Source organism: Coturnix japonica, chromosome 3, assembly GCF_001577835.2.
Source record: "Coturnix japonica isolate 7356 chromosome 3, Coturnix japonica 2.1, whole genome shotgun sequence".
Lineage (NCBI taxonomy): Eukaryota > Metazoa > Chordata > Aves > Galliformes > Phasianidae > Coturnix > Coturnix japonica.
Genome location: NC_029518.1, coordinates 74,415,820 through 74,436,902, shown reverse-complemented (window position 1 = coordinate 74,436,902; position 21,083 = coordinate 74,415,820). Strand labels below are relative to the sequence as shown.

General features: G+C 39.0%; 1 protein-coding gene across 2 annotated transcripts in view; it reads left to right on the top strand.

Annotated features, from left to right (window-relative positions):
- Positions 1-21,083, top strand: part of KCNQ5 (potassium voltage-gated channel subfamily Q member 5) — a 244,582-nt gene that overhangs the window by 205,082 nt on the left and 18,417 nt on the right. Inside the window, exons 8-11 of one of the 2 annotated variants that reach the window (XM_015859067.2) lie at positions 2,970-3,064; positions 5,222-5,248; positions 8,033-8,089; positions 13,518-13,738. In XM_015859067.2, the coding sequence (XP_015714553.1) occupies positions 2,970-3,064; positions 5,222-5,248; positions 8,033-8,089; positions 13,518-13,738 (400 nt within the window). The remainder of the gene's footprint in view (positions 1-2,969; positions 3,065-5,221; positions 5,249-8,032; positions 8,090-13,517; positions 13,739-21,083) is intronic. The other variant, XM_015859068.2, reaches the window with a different exon arrangement.

The following is a 21,083-nucleotide window of genomic DNA, read 5'->3' as shown; positions in this document are numbered from 1 at the left end:
TGGAGGGCCGTGAAGATGATTAGGGACCTGAAGCATCTCCCTTAAGAGGAAAAGCTAAGTGACCTGGGGCTGTTCAGCCTTGAGAAGAAGAGACTGAGAGGGAATCTTACACTTACCAGGGATGCTCCAAAAGTAATGCCTCCTATTTTATTGTGTTAGCCTGTGTCATCAGAGGCAGATGTTGGTGATATAGCAGTAGAGGGTCAATCTTTCCCACAGTATTCCATTATATTTTGTCACCATGCAATGGGTGACAGCGGAAAGGCAGTCAGATGACAAGGTGTCCGACATGGAAGTACATATTAAGCAAATGTGGAATTGAATTCCTCCATGTGGAAAAAATTGCACCCATTGACATTATTCAATGTTTTCTGAATGTTTTTGGAGACAAACAGTGGGTGTGAGCACAGTGAAGCGGTGGGTGGTGTGTTTGAGCAGTGGCAAGAACGATATGAAAGACAGGCCATGTTCTAGAAAGCCATTTAGATTTTTATGAGCATGACATGCAGGTTCGTGCTCACCACTGGCAAAAATGCATAGTTAATGGTGGTGACTATGTTGAAAAATAGAGTTTTGCATCTGAGAATTTTCTCTATCAAACAGTGTTATTGTGCTCTCTGTATCTGTTGTGGTTTCCATGGAAATAAATAGGAGGCATTATTTTGGGAGCATTCATCAATTATTGTAATGGTTAATGAAGCTAAACCTGCTACTTTTTTGTCTATAGCACTGTAGTATGATACTCTGGGATATTTTCTAAAACATATATTCTAAACTGCTCCCACGAGAGTAAAGTTTGATTGACAGAGAATAGATTTGTACCTCTTCGTATTGTTGTATGAAAATCCCATCCAAATATTTAATAGATGGTATACTAAACAAATTAAGAGTAGGCAGCCAGCTGATCTCAGGAAGAGACTCTCAGTGGACAAAATTCCTGTAAAAAGAAGATAATTGTGGTGGGATCCAAGAAGTGAAGATTGTTCAGCATTTTCATGTTCATTTTCATGTTCAGCATTTTTAGTCATCTGGAAATTAATATAAAATTGCTGATGGTGATATTTGCCAATATGGCAATTTGCCAGCGTATGGCGGAATAGTAAAGATGAGGGCAGGCACATGACAATGAATCTGAGTATGATCAGGCTGGAATTATTCCAACCAAATGGCTTAGTATATCAAGTACAAAACTGTTGATCCAGAAACAATGCACTCAGTGTATAACTAGAGGACACTGTACTAATATTAGCAACTCTCACCAAGCGTGAGAAACATAGAGGAAAAAGAGTGGGGAAGGAGGGTGGAGACCTTCATACAGGTTCCCAGTATGTTACTTTGCCAAGGTTTACTAGAGTTACATAAAGAACAGGAAACATATTAAACTGACATTACCACCATGTGTAATGATGCTAAAAGTACTAACATGGTGCATATCAAATCAACAACCACAGTTTGTAAAAGAGTCTGGAAAACTGTAGAAAAAAAGAAAAAAAGGGGTTGGAAATGAGTCCAAATCAGGAGAAAATTTCATGTTTAGAATTTCAGGATGGATCTCCATTGTATATCATCTACTGTAACATGGCCTGTTGGTTTTTTAATTGTTTATTATGGATATTGACAATGAGCTACCATGTGAATCACTACTCTAGTTTATCAGGATAATGTCTGTTTTCTGGTGAGTTACTCCGTAGAATTAGCCTATGCTAACTCCTCAGTTGCAATAGATACACTGTCTACTGGAGTTCATACCTGGCTGCAAGGTAGCTAAGCTATCATGATTATCAAGTATAATGTACAATATAAACATACCTTTCTCTATTTGTTTAGCTTATAAGAAGCGTGCAGTGTGAATATTATTGAAGCATATAAATCCAGAGAGAAAGCGCTGGAAACTGCAGGACCATATAATCTAGCAGATAGGAACATAACAAATTTATCCAGCTGTAAGCCAAACCAAAAAGATTCAAACTAAAAATAATACAGAGATTTTTGACAATGCGGATGATCAGCCAATGGAACAATTTACAAACTGAGCACCAGGCTCTTCTTCTGTAGATGAAGGCTAGATGCATCCGTGGGAGATGTACAGGATGACAGAGGGTATTGAACTCCATACAAGAATACCTGGATGACATTTAATGCTTGACATTATACAGGAAGCACAGATACTCAGCTAGTACAAATTAATATAGTTATGCTGACATCAGGAAAGCTGTACCAGTTTGCAGAGATGAGGACCTGTCTTAGTATCCACATGCATTTATAAAGCTAAATGTTGAATACGTTTTCAGTGCTAAGCTTTGGTCGCTCACCTTTGAAATTAATTAATTCATAGTTTTAAGCATTTAGTGGTGTTTCAAACCACAGAGAATACTTCTCTTCTAAATGCTTTTTGTCTGGTTTTCATTATCATTTACAAAATGTATTATGACACTTTCTTTACCTGAGACTGCAAGTTTGTGTGGGTTTCCCCTATGGAATTGTCACAACTAAATCACTGTGATGCTTTTTTCAGGCACCTTTATATGCTGAATATTTTCTGGTACTTCCGTGAAGCTAATAACTCTTGCCATACCATGTTCTGATTTACAAAAGCTTTGGTAGGTTTCTGCTGGTATTTATTTGCTCGCCCTAATACAGACATCCCAATCTGAGCAAAATCCACTCTCCCCATAACCAGTGCGGTGGCATTGTCACTTCATGTTCTTGGTTCCTTTGTGCTTTTCTATTGTTTCCCCATACCAGGCTTCTTGGCGGTTTTATTCTACCGACACCAGCCGAACAAACCTGACTGCCACCTGGCGATATTATGAAAGTATTCTTCCTCCCCTCAGGCATGTATCAGTGCTATGAATGATAAAAGAAAGCCATGACTTGTATTGGTTACTAATCTGCTTTTCAATTTTTTTGTTTCATCCCCTGCTCCCTCTTGCCTTGTTTTTCTTTTTTATCATATATCCTGCACGTAGTGTGTATGGCGTAGTTATGCGGCTGATGAGAAATCGGTTTCCATTGCTACCTGGAAGCCTCATTTGAAGGCCTTGCATACCTGCAGCCCTACAAAGTAGGTACAAATATGGCAGCTGGTGCCGTTCTTGATGTCTGTTCAAGCTTGTAGAGAATTACTATTTGTTTGTTTTGTGTTGTTTTGTCTTCTTAAGTTCTCTTATAAAAAATTTCAACTAACAAATCAGGCCAATATTATCTGGGAGCTTAGGACAGAGAGACAGATACAAATCACCTTCATTTATCTAAGAAGTATCACTGAGCACAGGCATTAGGAACATTTCAATGAGAAAGCATTTATCAAGGGTAATGTTTTACAACTATCCATGCTCCATACCAGCTGTGCCTTAACATACTCGTTAATAATCACAGTCCCATTTTGAAGTTATACTAATTCCTCCTGCATGCTTTGGTAAATATTATTTACAACAGATCTATAGAAGGACATGCCTATTGGAAAATACTACTTACTGTCTAAAAAAAATGGCTCCCTTCAGTCTTGAAAGTTTTGATCCTGGTATTCTGGTATAAATTCATGTAAAACACCAGCTTGCTCCAGGTGAAGATCAGGGCTGAAAGACTTTTCCTGACCTGTGAGACTAGGGAATGTATCTCAGACCCAGCTGCACATGACGACAGCATGGCAGATGCACACTGGGGTGTCATCCAACAGCTGTCCCCTCCTCTGCTCTCCTATAAACCCTGGTTTTTATGGGACAGAAACATGCTTAACTGCTGTTCTGCTAGATTTGTTTTATCAAGATCCTGAGTTTGAGAGGAGCATCTTCCTGCTGCTGTAGAAGGGTGACCAAAACTAGTCTCACTAGGAAGCTCAATCCCTAATGATTTGTCTTTGGCACATACCTCTCTTTTTGTCACAGCAACCAACAAGCACTTGAGCAAACATACATATGAATGTATTTTTTCCTTGAACCAATACAATTCAATATATGTATTTGCCCAGTTTAAAATCATGTTTAAGAAAGAAAATATTAATACAGAGCTTGCTCCTTCATTTAAAAACTATTTTTGAACTCTTTGACTAGACTGTGCCTCTGTATTAGACTATAGCTGCAGAATACCTTTCCAAAGGAGCACAGATTTACAGCATTTTGCAAATGAATGCTCTGGGGAATTTCCTGCTTCTTGTCATTATTTCTGGTACATTTTGTGTTTCCTTAAAGGAAATTGTATCCTCAGTTATACACCCAGTCAGTGGAAGGTAACTAAAAACACCCAATATCACAGCTTGGCAAATATTCACTGTCATTGTGTGGGTGAGAATCCACAGAGCACTGGCCATCCAAGACCCTTCAACAGTCCAAGTAAAGATTTACCAGAAGGTAGTAAGTTGACTGATGCAATACACGGTACAAATTAGGAGGTAAACAGTAAGAAGGATTAGAAAGGAGTACAGTAAGAGCCTTATGGGGAAGCTCTGATAAGCATCCTAACTGTTGTTATTGCAGACAGTGCAAGAGAATTAGTGGTTTCTCTCAAAGCTGGGTGATGAACATCCACATGACAGTAAAAAGGTAATTGTGTGCCAAAAAACTCAGCCAAAAAGAGGTTTGGCTGGGTACCCAAAGCTGATTTTTGAATTTCAAAGAGTTGACAAGAACAGAGCCATAAGCAATCAGTTACCATAAGCATAATTCCAAAATGCTTCAAACTAAAAAGAGATTTTAGATTAAAAGTTACATGGGATATTGATTTTAATAAATGTGCAAAAACTTTTGACCTATACAAACAGGTTGAAGACAACATTGGTATAAATGGATGGATATGAAATAATGAGGCTGTATCCCACCTAAAATATTCTAAAATAAGACTGTCCCTCAAAAGTGCATCTGATTGTTATTTTATATAAGCCTATTGCTGTGATACCCTAAAATTAAACCTTTTAAAGCCTACAGCTTTGTTACATATGTGTCAGCAATGCGTTTTGCCTAAGTGCTTTGCCAACTCAGTCTGCAGTGGTATGTACTAAGCATGTTATGCATGTGTTAAAACAGCGGTAAAGCTTACCTTTCAGAAGCATTGTAGTTATGAGTCTTGCTTGGATGTTTTTGAGATTGCAATGTATCGTGTGTGTTGTACACTAATTAACACATCCGTTTACGTTTAGCGTATATCTAACATCATCTGTAGCTGAATAATGTGATTACTATCTGCATAACAAATATGTTTTTCCCTCCCACTCCCTGACCTGAAGAAAAGAACAAGGGGAAGCTTCTAGCAGGTTTGTAGTTTAATTTATTTCTTTCATCTTTGAAATCTCTGCTTCTTAAAGGCTTTTTGCTGTTTTATGCTCTGTATAATAGGTTCAATAAACTGCTAACTGATAATAGCCACAAATCACGTTTGTGTTTAACTTGTATTGATAAAAGTAATGATGCTGAAATTTGCTTGAATGGAAAAAATAGGCAATTTGTTTGCTTTTTTAAGTCCAAGCACTAAGTGCTTATTTCAGACCCTGCTCCTGAGGAGGAATGTACCTACTGACTCATGCCACAAAACTGACACCATTTCCAGCAACTACAGTGGAGGGTAGAGGCACGTGTTCTAATTTGGTTTTGAATACCAGCTGTATTGCCACCTGGCCTGGGTGCAGGATGAGAAGTCGGTTGCCTGTAGCATGGAGAGCCAGGACTGCCCTCACTCAATAAATAAAGCCCAGGAGATCATAGAATCATAGCGTCACTGAGGTTGGAAAAGAGCAACAAGATCTTCTAGTCCTACTGCCAACCCATCACCACCACCATGCCCACTAAGCCACGTCCCTCAAAGATGCACAGTTTTAAGGCAGTACATGGAAATGTTGTTCCTCTTCCTTATGTATAGCTTGAATATTTAGGGCCTGGAAAGGACCTGGTGGCCACAAAGAAAGTTATATTGCCCTCAAAACTAGTTAGGAGTGAGAGTCAGCAAGTGCTGGACAATCAATAAAGCAGGGTCAGAGGAGAGTGGAGTTTATGTCCAAGGAGTAAATGTTCAAAAGCCAAGAAAAAAGCATCAGCAACGCATCAACTTCTGAAATCCATCTACCCCGAGTTTTACTTTGGTCTGCAAACTCTTTTTGCTGATTTAATAATCTCTGAACAGTCTGAACACTTCAGTACCTAAAATGCAAAAAAAAAATCCACATGGAAAGTCTTCACAGAAATTGCCCGCATCCCTCTTCACTGTTCAGACCAGTTCCCTGCTGCCTGACTCCATCCTCTTCCCTGAAGGGCATGTTTGGTATCACACTACCTCAAAGTAAATGGATTTGCTCTCTAGTGTCCCTTAGGAGTGTTTCACCTACTTTGGCATTTGCAAGAGACTCACTGTTGGTTTTGTTCACAAACGTTACCTCTACAGGATCACTGGCAATGAACTGGTCTTATTAAATTATTATAGCCTGATCAAAACTGTTCGTACTTGCCAGTCATATTGCATACTCCTTCAACATTTAAAATTGTTTTCAGCTTTTTTTAAAGGTGAGACTGGAGTTGACAGTAAATGAGTATGTATCTTCGAAACAGTGATGTGTGCAGAGTGAGCTTATTCCCAGCTGTATCTATAAGGGCTTAAAGACAGAAATTTACTTACAATACGTAGTGGAGGGGGAAGAAATATAAAATGATCAAACCTGCCCCTTATTAGAGCTAACTGCTGTGGTTTTAAAAGTAGCCAGTGCTTTCATTTTATATTCATCGAATGAAAGATTTTTGCCCCTTCAAAAAACTTCACTCCTGTGATCACTGCTACATATTAATGTAGGTATAACAATGAGCTTGTTAACTTTTTGGGATCCTGGTCTACAGTAGAAACCTACTGACCACTCAGTGCCTTTTTAAAGTGGTGTGTTTTGTTAGTAGTTGCTCATTGCATTGTTATGCTGATATACCGCTCTATGTTTATATCACTTAAAATATGTGTGTGTTCTGTTGTAAAAACGTAAATGCAAACAGCTGCAATGTACTGAGAGATGACTGTCCTCGACTATTTAACTTCTCTCTTACTGCACTGCTGAGTGACTTGCATGGGATGCTATTTGACCTAAGTAAGCTGCTTCTTGTTTTGCTCTATAAATGAAGATATGTTTGTTCAAGTAATGCATTGGATTTCTTTCTGAATATGCTGTTTGCTCTTTATTCTATTCCAATAATGGTGGAGAAAAAACTTTTATTACTTTAGGTAAAAGCTATATTTTCTTGCCTAACAAATTGAATTCTATATTTACAGAAATGAATTCTTGCCTTCTGTGATGCGTAGACTTACCATCTTTCATTAGGCAACTGAATGCTGTGGCCTGAACTAAGAGAGCTATGCTTACACAGCTATAGCTTCATACTGATTTTAAGAAAAATCTTTTCAACACATTACACGGTGTATTTCTCAAAACAGTATACATATGTATTCTAGTTAATCGCTTATCAGAAGAAAGGTTTGATAACCTTTCTGGTCAATGTGTAGTGTAAACTGAGATATATGTGTAAAGCAGTGCTAGTTCTGCAAGCTGTTTAGAAAGCTTTACGTTAAATTATCTATAAATACACACTGAGCATGAATAGTATTTATTTCTATTCAGTTATACACTGCAGCTGAAATACTTCCTATACAAGGAATGCAGTCAAGACCAAGGAGTCTTATAGCATCTTGAGAGCATAAACAGTCTTATGCTGTGTGTAGGATGTACTTCAGGCATCTGCAAAGAATGAATTTCACCTGTCAGTTGTAGGCTTCACTTAGCTTTGTAAATAGTGAGTCTCAATACAAAGAGTTACAAGCATAGGAGCTTGGGGTAAAAAAGTCATCCCTACTCTGAAAGAAGCATGTAAATTATATGCTGGAATTCTCTTCATCTACTAAATCATAGTTATTTCTCAAAGTAGAAGTAATGTAAATTATTATCTCTGCATGCGCTTTTTGAGAAAGGAATTGCGAGTGATGAAGAATCTGACTTGAGGTGGAAAGCCTAACCCCTCACCAAGCAGTGGAATGCTTAGTAACATGGTCCTCTATCTCCCCTCACTCCTAGTAAGCTTTGTAGTAATAAACAGAAGCTCTTCGGGATGTACACCCCTCGGAAACATAGGTATTCAGCATCCTGCCTCTTCATATGATGTTTGAGAATGCCAACTAACATCAGGTGCATGATTCATTTATTTTCCACTCCTTAGTGCTTTAAAATTCCTTACTTCTCCAGAAGGTGTTTCCTTATTTATTTATTTTCTAAGTGCTTGTAAGTCCTCTTGCTGCTTGTTGCCTGCAATGACATTAATACAACAGCAATAATTCCAGTAATTTGAAACTCATACAGTTGCAGTGTGCAGCACGCCATGGTTTGCCAACACGCAGATTCCCTTTTCTGCCTGAGACTTGAACTTTTGGAATGTGTCACCCTGTAGAGATCTATACAATTTTTGAGCATTTAGATAAAGACATTTTCCCCCCAGTCCAAGAGGATTTTTACACTCATGACAGTTGAGTTCTCCGCTGAATAACCAGTGAGGAAAAATGAGACATAACGGACTGGTCAATATCAACAATTCAAGTGTGTAATCGTTATTGAGAAGAATCCCCTTGGACACAGTCTGTGGAAGCTGTGCCTGCATCCGATACCAGATGGTGGAGAAATGCATGTCAAACAAACCATTTGCTTCAGTTGAATTCTGTTGAAACTGTTTCTAACTAGCAATGGTGTTTTCTAGATGGATGGATCTTAGAGGATGACACAGTTTATACCTAAAGCACATTACAATCTTTCTTACTTTTAAAAAGTAATTTATAATACAACACAAGTACAAACTGATGATAGAAAATGAAGAAAAATATATATATATACTCTTCATCCAGAAAGTGTTTTGACAAAGGAAATTCACAAAGCCCTGACTTTTTGTTTGGATTTTTTTTTTTTTTTGCTTGACAATTGAACAATAAGACATTATGTCCTTGAAATTCTTGTTACTATTCATTGAAGGCAAGGTATGAGATACAGCACTGTGTTTCTTGGATTCAGGCTCCTAGAATAAGACTGGTGGAGAATTCTTGAACACTTGAACACTGGACCTTATTGTACTACTCACCACATTAGCTTTTGTTCAACTTAGCTTAATTTCTGTAAGATCTATAGCTTGGGAAGAATCAACATCTGTATTAATTGGAAGTTAACTACAACAAATCAACACACACTTCTAATTGCAGTTATTTTTCATGGGCGATAGCTTTTGTCAGCTTGAGTTTCTGTCTCAACTCCAGATTCAAAGCATTCTCTCTCACCCTCAGGCCTTACAGTTACTTCTGATTAATTTCAATTTGTTCCTATTTCCATTTCCACCTGCCTGCTCGGTGTGAAAAGCTGAGACGTGAAGCACAGATTTTGACTAGTGGAAAACAGCAGTGCTGCAGGTCGGAGGCTGGTATGGGGCAGAGGTAGAAGTGTAGGGGTAGAAACACCCAGAAATGTAAGAAGATAGAGAAACAGGGGATCAGGACAGGGAGGCAGAGTGATGTCCCATTAACCAAAAATTATAGTAAGATGCTTAACAGAAGGCAGAGAAAACTGTGAGTGCAGGAGAGAAAAGCAAGCATTTGTTGACATTTATCAGTTAAAATCTTAAGTCGAGTAATTTGGTGCACCAAAGAACCGTTTGTTCCCGATGCGATGAAGCTACAGTGACCTCTAGTGTCTTGAAACACGTATTCCTATGATGGAAAAGAATTTGAAAAGGAAGAGCTGCAAAGTCCTTTGCTATTGCAGGGAGGTGAATGGCTCATCCATGTACTGACAAGACAAATGAATGGTAAAATTCTGCAACTAATCCTTCAGAAGAAAAAAGAAAAATCACTTGCATTTTTTTCCAGAGGTTTCAGTTGTAGCTCCACTACTTCAAAGCTTCTTGCTTCAAAGCATCAGCTTTACTTATATGAAAGTATCCACAGATTGCAGCCTGCAAGTATAGAGGAGACCAGAGGCATTACCACTGCCATGGAAGATTGCAATAGAAAGCTGATATATATATAAGCCAACAGGAATAAATAATCAATCACATAATCACAAGAAATGATGGACAGACACATATCTAAAGGAATATGGAGATAGATAATTGGAAATAGCTGGATTTCTCTCTGACCTTTGTCATTTAAGTCTGATACAGGATCCTGTGTAATTTCAGAAAGCATTTACACACCTATTTTACCAATTCCTCCTAATAGTTCTTGCCTTTTGGAGTAGCATTCAAGTTAAACTTTGGAAGTAATTAACAAGATATGTGGATTTCCAAGGGGCATTGGCAGGTGTACATTAATTCAAAGAATTTTCTTTGGATTTCTCATAAAGAGGAAAGAAAAAAAAAAAATAGAACAGGCTAAATTCTGTAATATATGAAGAATTTGTAGCAGGGCATTGGACAGCACTAATACAAACATCATTAAAACAGAGTACAGAGCTTTAAGGCTTCAGTGGCCACTAACTCAAGCGTAGAATGCCCCAAACTGATTGCAAGGGCATAAGATTATCTCCAGTGTCTATCTCTAATGCTATCCCCACCACTACTACAACAGATTGTTGAGAGTCCAGAGCCTATAAAGGGAAGGGATGTCACTGTGGGTAAAAACCCTTCTCAGCATGCCCCAAAAATGCAGTTAATTCAGGTATTTCTAAATGATACCTTATTTATTATTATTATTCTAGACATGGGTTCTCCCCTGCTGAAAGTCATACGGTTTACTCCTGTGCTGAGTAGGACCCGGTGGCTCTAGGAACATTTCCCACCAGTCTCAAAATAGGAACAGGGATCCAAGAGCAAAGAACTCCTATAACCAGTGTCTTTGGAGAAACTCTCAAGACGTAAAACAGTTTCCAAAGCAGGCTTCCTTCAGAAGCTCTGTTTCTCTTCATGATGCAGCATTCTCTGCATGGGCCCTTGGCATGCCTTTACGTTGCCATTGCTACAAAGCAGATTTTAAGTGTGAGGTCTGGATTTTAAATTAATATTTTCATTCTCAGTGTTGCACTGTTACAAATGGCTCTAGTACAGCTGAAGTATCTACTGTTCCTTTCACCATTGCCTCATTGCTTTGGTTTGGAGAACTAAAGATATTCAGGTTAAGTAACCATTGTAAACCATTCAGTTTTAATAATGAAATAGTCTTGTGCATTTAAGTCATTTAAATACAGGCATTGTTTACATTAGCACACATTAATTGGCATAATAGTGTATGCTTTTTTCATTTTACTATTTTCATTTTCAATTTGCAGCTACTTAGATTATGTTAAAAATCTATATGGTCCACGCTGATCTTATTTATGGCTCATTTACCTTTTTTTTTTTTTCATTTTAATAGCTATAAAAGACAGAGAGCTGTCCAGAAAGCTTTTTACTTTAAGATTTGTCAAAAGTACATATAATTTGATTTCATTTTCAATATCAGAAATAATTTGAGCCATCAACAGAGGGGACACATATGGGAGTAAGAGAAAGTCGATGCTGATCCTGTTGCTATAATACTATATGTAGCTAACAAATATTTTCCACTTTTTACTTTCATGAAGTTGTACAATGCAAAAAATTCCTGTGATGAAATGTGATTTTTATTGAGAACTAAATTTAAGAACTCACTTTTCTTTCAAATAATAGTTTCTGTGGATCTTTTGTATTGAGTTTGCAACAATATATAGACAGTACTGCTGTGGGTAACAATTTTCAGTGGAAACAGATTATGTTTCCAGAACCATCATGTGTTTATGTCAACAATTGCTTACTCTGGGCAAAGGGAAGAAGGGAATTGCATTCAGAAATTACAGGAAAGGTATTCCTTCAAGAGATTCAACATGCCGTATAGAAATATGTTTACCTAGTAATCTTCTTACTGATATGCCTTTATTTATTTATTTTTTTATTTTATTTATGTATGTATTTGCATTCTCGAAACTTATCTCAATCTGAGCTTTCTGGCATGTGCTTTTGCCTGCTACAAATTGCATCCTTTCTGCTCTGGGTGATGTTTGTGTTCAGAATGAAATGCTATGCCATGCATGGTCAAAGATATCTGATTATCTCAACATTTCACAGCTACAGAAGTTTATAATTACATTCAATCTCATATAATTACATATTAACTCTGTATTTTCAGAGTGCAGTTGGTTAAACATCTAAGAACCACACAGTACATTTTAGCAGTAGTTAATTGGCTCTAGAGTTCATTTCTCTTGAAAACATATTTTATGGGTGTACAGAAGTTAAGTGCAAAGACTTGAGGGTACTAGAAAGATTTTTAACTTCAAGTACAATTATAGTTTGCAAGTAGACAGTCTTTGCTCTTGATGTCTTCATTGCATCCTCCAAAACTTATGTCAGTGCAGTGCAACTGTGCGACCCATTAACAATATACCATGAGCAGCTCCTTCTTTGCTCACTTCATCTCTCCTGTTGCCTAAACAGTATCCTTGATGAAAGTGGCCATTCCCACAGATAAAATAAGGGTACCAAAGCAGATGTAAGACTTCATTTCTGTTTTCCCTTTGTGCCTTCTGCTTCAGGAAGCAACAGACAAAAGCAAGAAGGCTAAGCTGTGAAAAAGCATAAACATGTAGATAGGGGAAACACATGAATTTCATCATATGTTTTAAGGTAAACAGACTTAATTTGAGTATTAAGAAGTAGAAACTCTACATGTCTCACATTTAGATGACTGGAGGGGAAGAATACAAGCACAGAAGGGAACAAATCTTGACCAACTGTAAGGACACAGGGCCACCTTTGGCCCAGCAGTCACAACCATGACCTTAGTTGGGCCTTAGTGTTTGTCCTGACGTGCCAGAAGCACCTGCAAGTAATGAGGCCCCAGTTTAATATCAAGCAGTGACTTCAGTGAGCACAGAGGGTAACATTACATTTCCATTAACCAGTCATCACTCTCTTTCATGGATGTTTTCTTAATTTTGGTTTTGTCTTGTCCTAGTAAGTTCTGTTACACAAAATTATGAGTGACCACTAACAACGCATATGAAAGGCTGGAGGTGCCACATCTTGAAAACGCATGATGATACTAACAGTATTCTTGCCTGCTTAAAAAAACAGACAACAAACGAAAACACTATATGGCATGCAATAATCATAGAACACATTTTGTTCTTGTCTATCTGAAGAGATCATCAGAAGTGCACTGAGCTGGGCTGATTAAAGTGGGAATAAACCTTTTTAAAATTCAAGGGATAAAAAAGTAAACCCTAGAGATTAATTATAGTTGTATTAATAGTTGTATTAAATTTGTTTCTGTTTGTTAATTTTAATTTCCTTTACAAGATTATTCTGTACTTAAGATAGACTGTTTTGGGTTATGTCTCTACCGGATAATAATTACTACAAGTCATTTTCATTCCCAAATTATACATATTCAATGAAAATAGAAGTGTGTAAGAAAAAGGTTCGTACTATTGAGAATTTTTAGAGTTTATATTCTGTTACCTTATGATAGAAACAGAATAGTGGAAGAATAAAAACCATTTCTCTTCTTCACAGTCAAAAGTTAAGTTTCAAGGAGCGGGTCCGGATGGCCAGCCCACGGGGTCAGAGCATAAAGAACAGGCAGTCATCAGTCGGAGATCGCCGGTCCCCGAGTGCCGACATTGCCACTGACGGCAGCCCCACCAAGGTCCAGAAGAGCTGGAGCTTCAATGACCGCACCCGTTTCAGGCCATCGCTGCGGCTGAAGAGCTCACAGCCCAAACCTGTGGTTGATGGTAGGAGTTTTTTGTGCCTCCTTTTCCATTATGCTCTTCTCAGCCTTTCCAAACTGCTCTGGCATATGAGTATGGTGAATGCAACCCATGTCTGGAAAGCAGACAGAATCTTTATATTGGGATGGGGTTACCCGAAGGCAATAGCCTACTGCAAACAGCATGCTGACACAATTATGCTAAATATGAATCTTGTTTCAGTGGCACACAAAGAGTTAACAGTAGAAAAGAGGGAAATCACAGGTGGACAAAATGCATCCCTCACATTTGGTTTTCACAGGAGGCCTCTTATTGCCACCAGGGGTACAATCACCTGGCAGAAAGGCATATACCAGCAGGTGCCTTAGGTTTTACTCCTTAGCTTTGGGGTGTTGTATCAGAAAGGTGAGATAGGTAGCCTTAGCAAACAAAAATAGTGTTACTGCTCTTATGTATTGCCTTCTAAAGAGTATTTTAGATGTGGGAAGCCTTTCTTGCACCCTGCCTCACTGCGAAAATTAATGCTTCCCCTCTCGGCTCTCCTTGCTGGGAAAGGTTCTCTCCAGCAGTCAAATAGCAACTGCTGAGTCAAAGATCTTCATCTATAAAGGTTTACTAAGACAGAGGCATTGACTCTTCTAACCAGAAAGCACTGCCACTAGTTACAGCAGCCCTCTGGCAGGCAGGACTCAAGGGCTCCAGATGAGTCCGACCTCCTTAGAAACGTGTCCTGCACTGGAAGATGTCCTCACACAGCTCTGGGTGGGACCCCTTCTCCAGAAGACTTAGATGTGGGTTTCTACGTTTACATTTTTTTCCTATTTATTAATATTTTGTCCTTTCCTGTGGGTCTCTCACGAGGAAAATAAGGGAAATACTGTCTAGCTATGAGTGGAGGCAGTGATGTCAGCTATATGGAAAAGATACACTGTGAATCATTCGTTCAGAATAAAGAGATGCAGCTTTAAGATTCTTCTGCAATGCTTATCACCTATGTTATGTCCAAATTTGTGGTCAAACTGTCCAGACAAGAGTGTAATTTCATTGCTCACTTCCTTTTTAGAAGTCATTATCACAAACACCTAGGTTGCAAAACAACCATTGAACTGAAATGCCCCATCGCTTAGATGAGAATGTCCTGCACAACACATCTTGTCAGGAAAAGCCTGGGTAAATAAACCTTTCCTGAAGAACAAACTAGGCAAACCAAAGGTGTTTTCTAAGGTCATCTTTCCAGGCAAGCCCTCCTGTGTGGAGAGCTCTTGGATGCACAAATCCCAAATCTGGCTGCATTACAGTGAGCTCCTGAGAAGCATCAGCCACTGTTCAGTGTCCAAGGAGCCCTCCAGGTAGCTCACCAACCCCTGATCCTTTTTGGAGCACAAGATATTGCTCATGTCCCACAGAAGCCACATAACCTGGAGTGTGTGATGCCTGCCTGGTTTCTGGCTGTCATGGAGTTGTGATGATGCCAGTGCTCTGAACAGGGAAGTGAGAAATGCTCAGGGTACCACAAGTCTGAAAGTACCCTCTCTAAATGTAAGCTTCTCATGTAATCAGTTAGTGCCAGTATCTGTAAAAATACAAGCCAGAATTGATTTCATAGGTTAAACTCCTGTAACTTGCACAGAACTGTAAGTGAAATGAGAAGAGAGCATTTTGTTTAGCATACTCCCAGGGTATCAGCAGCTCCTTCTGTGCCAGTCCCTCAGTCTGCACCTCGCTCAAGTATCTGCTTCCTTTTTCATCAGCCCATTTGTCACAGAAATACTTCCGACGTATATTGTCCTGTGGTTTGTCCTGTGTGTGCTGTTGTTTATAGCAGTCATCTGCATGAGAAGATCACACTCATTCTCAGTGTCTCTGTTTGATGGAAAAGGTGTCATAAATGGCACCTTGGGTATTTCTGTAGATAAAAGATAGTAACAACAGAGACTTCACTGTCATGAGTAAGCCCTTAAAGATCTTCCCACTCCCCAGGGTGAGCCCAAGCTGTTTCCTTGTAAGCAGTTTCCAGCTCCTTGTCCACCCTTATGAGCTGGAGCCAACAGATATGACTGATTTCTCATCTGTGGCAGGAGGAACAGCCTCCATTGTCTCCAGCTTTTAGGCAAATGCCAAGTTTCCAGTCTGGGACCCAGTCCAGTACTTCTAGGACTGGTCTCATCAGGTCAATTTCCACTGTGCTTTCTGCTGAGAGGCAGCTCCCTGCTCCTTTACCCAGTCCACTGCAGGAAAAGCTCTGCAGCACTACTGAGCTTGATACATTCTATTTTTTTCTTTCCATTTGTGTTATCGGTTTCATAGTTTGGCACACTTTGAAAAGATCTGGAGATTATGTATTTAGTTTATGTATTTAGTTCAGTACTTCCTGAATTTTTTTCACTGAAAACACAGCATTCGCAGCATTTTAGTGATACCTCTCAGTCATCAAAACCTCCAGTTCCCTTCTGGAGGTATTCTGCAACCAAAGAATTGTTTTGGTCTGCTGATCTTCCAGCCAAACTAGAAGCCACCATTCTTAGATGTAAGTCAGTACACAAAACAATACCCTCGAGTGGCTGGTTTTCTGGGATTTCTTTTCCCTTTGCAGTAAGTTTAAGGGGAGAAGAAATGACACTTTCAAAAGACCCTTCTAACAGAGGCAATTTGGTACAGGATCCTCAGTCCAGGGTCAAATGGTTACATCAGTAATCCAATGAAAAAATAAAAGGTTCTTATTATGAACATTGCTTTTCAAAAGAAAAGACATTCATATGTTTGGAACAGGCTCCCAAAGGCAGTGGCCATAGCACCAAGTATATTGGAGTTCAAGAAGCATTTGTACTACACTCTCAGACATAGAGTTTGATTTTGGGTGGTCCTCTTTGGAGCCGGGAGTTGGACTTGGTCATCCTTGTAGGACCCTTCTAATTTGGGATATGGTATGGTTCTATAATTTACTTGATTTTTGTTTAGCTGATTTAGTGTTGTAAGTTATCTTCACTTAGTGCAGGTGCAGCAGGAACTACCCTCTTTATGAAGGTAAAGTTTGCTAAAATCTTCAAAAAACCAAAGCAAATGAGCAAATATTACTTATGTAGGGAGTTCAAAAAGGAAGTGAAATCTTTAATTGTGTGAGAGTGATCTAAGGCAGATAGTCAATTGAGAGATTTGGCAGGATTGAGAAAGTTCTAATAAAGGATGTGGCTGGAGTCTGGGCCAAAACAATCAGAAGAAGACTGCTAGAAAAAGCTAAACATGAGCAGTTAGAAAATGTAGTGTAAAAGGTTTGTAATCCAGACAGGAGCTTACAGAGGCAGCAATTGGATAACACGACTGAAAATGTAATAGCTTTTCTCTTACACCATGTGTTAACAAAAGCTTACGAACACTCCCCTGCTGCATATTAAAACCATAGAAGAAGGGTTTCTCGGCAGTAAAGCAGAACGCTTCAGCTGGTCACAGGCATGTTCTAAGGGGCATTTTGGTGTGGGAGACCTGGAGCAGCATGACCGAAACTGCTGCAGAAATGCCTTTAATTATGGGTAGTGACAGCCCTCTGAAACTGCCTGTAAACCTTCTATTGCTCTTGCCAAAGTGGGCCTGGCAACTGCAGCAATTATTTCAGCTACATATGTGCATTTGCAAATTGAATCCAAACCTGAGAGAGCTTTGATGGCTGGAGAGAGCCTTGGTGGCATGGCTGCAGACACTCCAGAGCATTTAACAACAGTGCAGGGGAGCTAAATTGAAAACTAAGACTTATGTAATCTGATTTTAAAAATACATCCAGTCTCCAGTGAAATGTGCCTTGCAGCTGCCAGAACTCTTGCTGGAGATGAGACCCTGCAAAAATTATTAAAGGTGCTAGGATGCTGCATTTCCAATCCCTGTTATCAGTTTAGAAGGGAATTATCACCTCCAAGCAGATCTAATGGAAATCTTCACCACTAAATCTGTGAAGGATTTGGGAGTACTAAATAGTCAGGTTTCATAAAACGTGAGCTTGAAATGATAACAAAAATCATCTGAGAATATTTTACCAAGTGGTGAAGAGGTAGACAACAGGCTAATAGGGTCATGCCAGACAAAGCACTCTCACAAGAGCTGCTGTGCTGCAGGGGTGCTCCTGCAGCTTACCCCAGTGAGTTCAGAAGCCTTGGCTGAGCCCTGACCCACATGACCCACTCCTGTCGCCATATCCTGCTCATACAGCATGGCTTATAACCCTACACACCTAAACAGAGACCCCAGCTAATCTGTCAATGGGGAACAGCCCCCAGTACACCAGGCACTGCTGTGGGGAGCACTCCCCTTTCCAAACATATAGTTGAGCTTTTCTTCTGCTTGCGTCTTTCTGTGAGGAGCAGAACTGTCTTCTGCTTTAATCCTACTCCAGTCTTGCATGGCCAGAGCTTAAGGAATGAGCTGATATTATGTTGGGCATGCAGTCCTTAAGAAGGGACAAAAGTGCCCTTCTGTACTTGTACGCCACTGTCCCATGATGGTTATTGTGCATTTGCTGTATGCTACAGATGTTGTGTGGCTGTTTGAATAAAGCATCAAAAGTGTTCAGCACCAGAGATATTGCAAACATTTTTCATTTGATTAATTAAAAAGGACTCTCTAAGGGATTATTTGATTTCTGCAGTATCCCTGAACATTATATGCTTGTATGACCTCTAGCCTTTCACTCCCTACAGAGTACTTGCTCAAAATCCACAGGGTAGAGTATATTACAAGAACCACGGAAAGAATGCAACTGTGCATTTCAGCCCCCGTGTCCTCAGTTACTACTGTATAATTTATGTATTGCAAAAATGACAGGCTTTCCTTCCAGTAGCACAAACATCTTGACCTCGTACATGGTTCACTTGAGGTGGCAAAGGTCCTTCTTTTAGTTGCTTCTATACCTCCTTTAGCTTAAATCTGCTTATTCAAAATGAAGCTGCATTATGCGAAAACCAAGCTGCTCTATTTGTACAACACATGATGTGACAAAATAGCATTTTATTTGCAGTATATCAATTGGTGCTGGGTGGTAGATTTATTTTCTTCTGATCATTTAACTGCATGATAGAGCTCTCATTCATTACAGTTGCAATTGTAATTAATTAGGAATATCCTATAAAATAATCTAGCAGTGAGATCTAAGCTCTGAGTCCATACATTTTGAGCAATTACTTTATTTTATTCTATTCCTGCCAAAGTTCTCCATCATATGTGATGAGTAGCCTGCCATACACCTTTACAACCTGAACTGAGTGCTCAAGTGTGGTCATGATAAACAGGTGGTGATTAGCAATCTCATCTCCCAGGACCTGTGTTAGGACTTCTGGACTATTGGACTTTGTTCTACAATGACATGCAAAGAGATAGGAAATTAGGCATGATATTAAACTCATTAGCCCGCAATTGTAGGTCTTATCATATATAGAAATATAACTTCTTGTGTGCACTGTACATAAAATGTCAGAGAACTGTGTCCAGTGCTATGATGGAGTACTGCAACAGGCTGCACAGAGAGGGTGTGGAGTCTCCTTCTCTGGAGATGTTCAAGACCTGCCTGGACACCTACCTGTGCAACCTGGTGTAGGGAGCCTGCTTTGGCAGGGGGGTTAGGCAGGATGATCTCTAAAGGTCCCTTCCAGCCCCTACAATTCTGTGTCTAAAAAACTACAGTCATTTGTATATGTGAGAGAAACCTACACTTTTCTTTCTCTTCTCATATGGCATTCTAAAATTGCTGGCTAGCGTGCCACTGTTTATAATAAGATCAGCAATTTTAACTGCAGAATTGTTATGTATATAATGAATTGTCTTTTAGAGGTCTCCTGGTTCTCCATATCATCACTCAAAATGAACAGGACTCCTTTTTAATTAAGCTGTGGGAGCTGTTCCATGCAATATCGCCAGTGCACAAAATTTCTGAGAAGTTAAATAATAGCTAAAGATAGTTAAGAACTGCTAGCAGGGAATGTTAGAATTTTAGCTATTTGGAACTTGTATGCATTATATGGTAACAGATATAAATTAGGTTTCTGGCCTTAAAAATTGTATTTACAGAGGTGTAGGAGTTTCGGCGTCTAAATAACTATACTCAAATTGTGTGTTAAAAAAATGTTCTAAAAATCCTAACTTCTGTTTTTGCCAAATACGAGGGTTACTAGAAATCCTTTCACTGATATAATGTTTGCTGGGTAAATGTTTTATGCTGCTATACTGGTAAAACTTCCTATTGCACTACAGCTACTGAATTCCAGTTCTGATATCTTTATCTGCCCCTTGTCTGGAAATCTTTGCCTCTTTAATAGGAAGAGAAAGAAGGAAGAGATGAGTTATGCCTATAGCACTGCTGCACTCCACATGGATACTGTGTAGGGTTGAGGCTTAGGATGTGCGTGAGGCAGAGGGAGTTCTTTAAATCTGGTGCAGTGATGCTGCTCTCCTCCTTCAAGGAGGCATCAGTTTCAGATGTCTTCAAATGTCGTCATCTTTGCTCCTTCTTCCTTAATTTCTCCACTTGAAAACCATTTTATACTACCAGGGTTTTTGTGTCTTTTTTAGAGAAGTATTAAACAGTAAAAGTGAAGAGCAAACCACGGGAGCTTACTTGTCCTGCCTCCTTCCTTCTTTAACGATTAGAAGAAAGCTTTCTCATTATTTTTTATTATTTATTTCCAGGGATCAAGAAAATAAATGCATGATTCACTCCCTTGGGCCTCTTTTTTTTTTTTTTTTTTTTTTTTTTTTTTTTTCTTTTTTTTTGGCTTCTGCTCTGAAAAGCATGTAAACATGTGCTGCTGCCTTTCCCTGTTCGGGGAAGCTTTGGGCATTCTTATCGTTAAGTGAGTGATTAAGTTCCATCCCAATTAGTGTTGCTTTTTTCAGTTTCCTACAGAGCTTAGCAAGCAATCACGGTGAAATGATTTATGTGAACTATTTTTTGAAAGAGAGTCAGCTTGTTGATGCAAAGGAAAATTTGAAAGAGCATCACTTCTAAGGGTAGTGATGGAAGTTTGTGTTCGTGCTGCAACAAACAGGAAAATAATGAGAGCCGGCAAAGAACTGAGAAGCTTTATGAAACATTTAAACAAAGTTACTAGGCTGAGTCACATTTGATTTTGATTAAGGGAAATTATATTAACTGTGTGAATATAGAACCTGAAGGTGCCTATAGCTAGGGTGGTTTTTTAAGGGAAGAAGTAATTGAGATTTTGTGAAACATTCCATGCATTGTGACATTTGTGGAAATACTAAAAATTGAGGATATCACAATATTTTAGAGAATATGGGCTAAAAACCTAACTTTTCACAGCAAGTACTGCTGGTAAAGAATGCTACTTCAAAGGCAGTGTAAAGTGAAGTGCCCCTACTTTATGGGCAT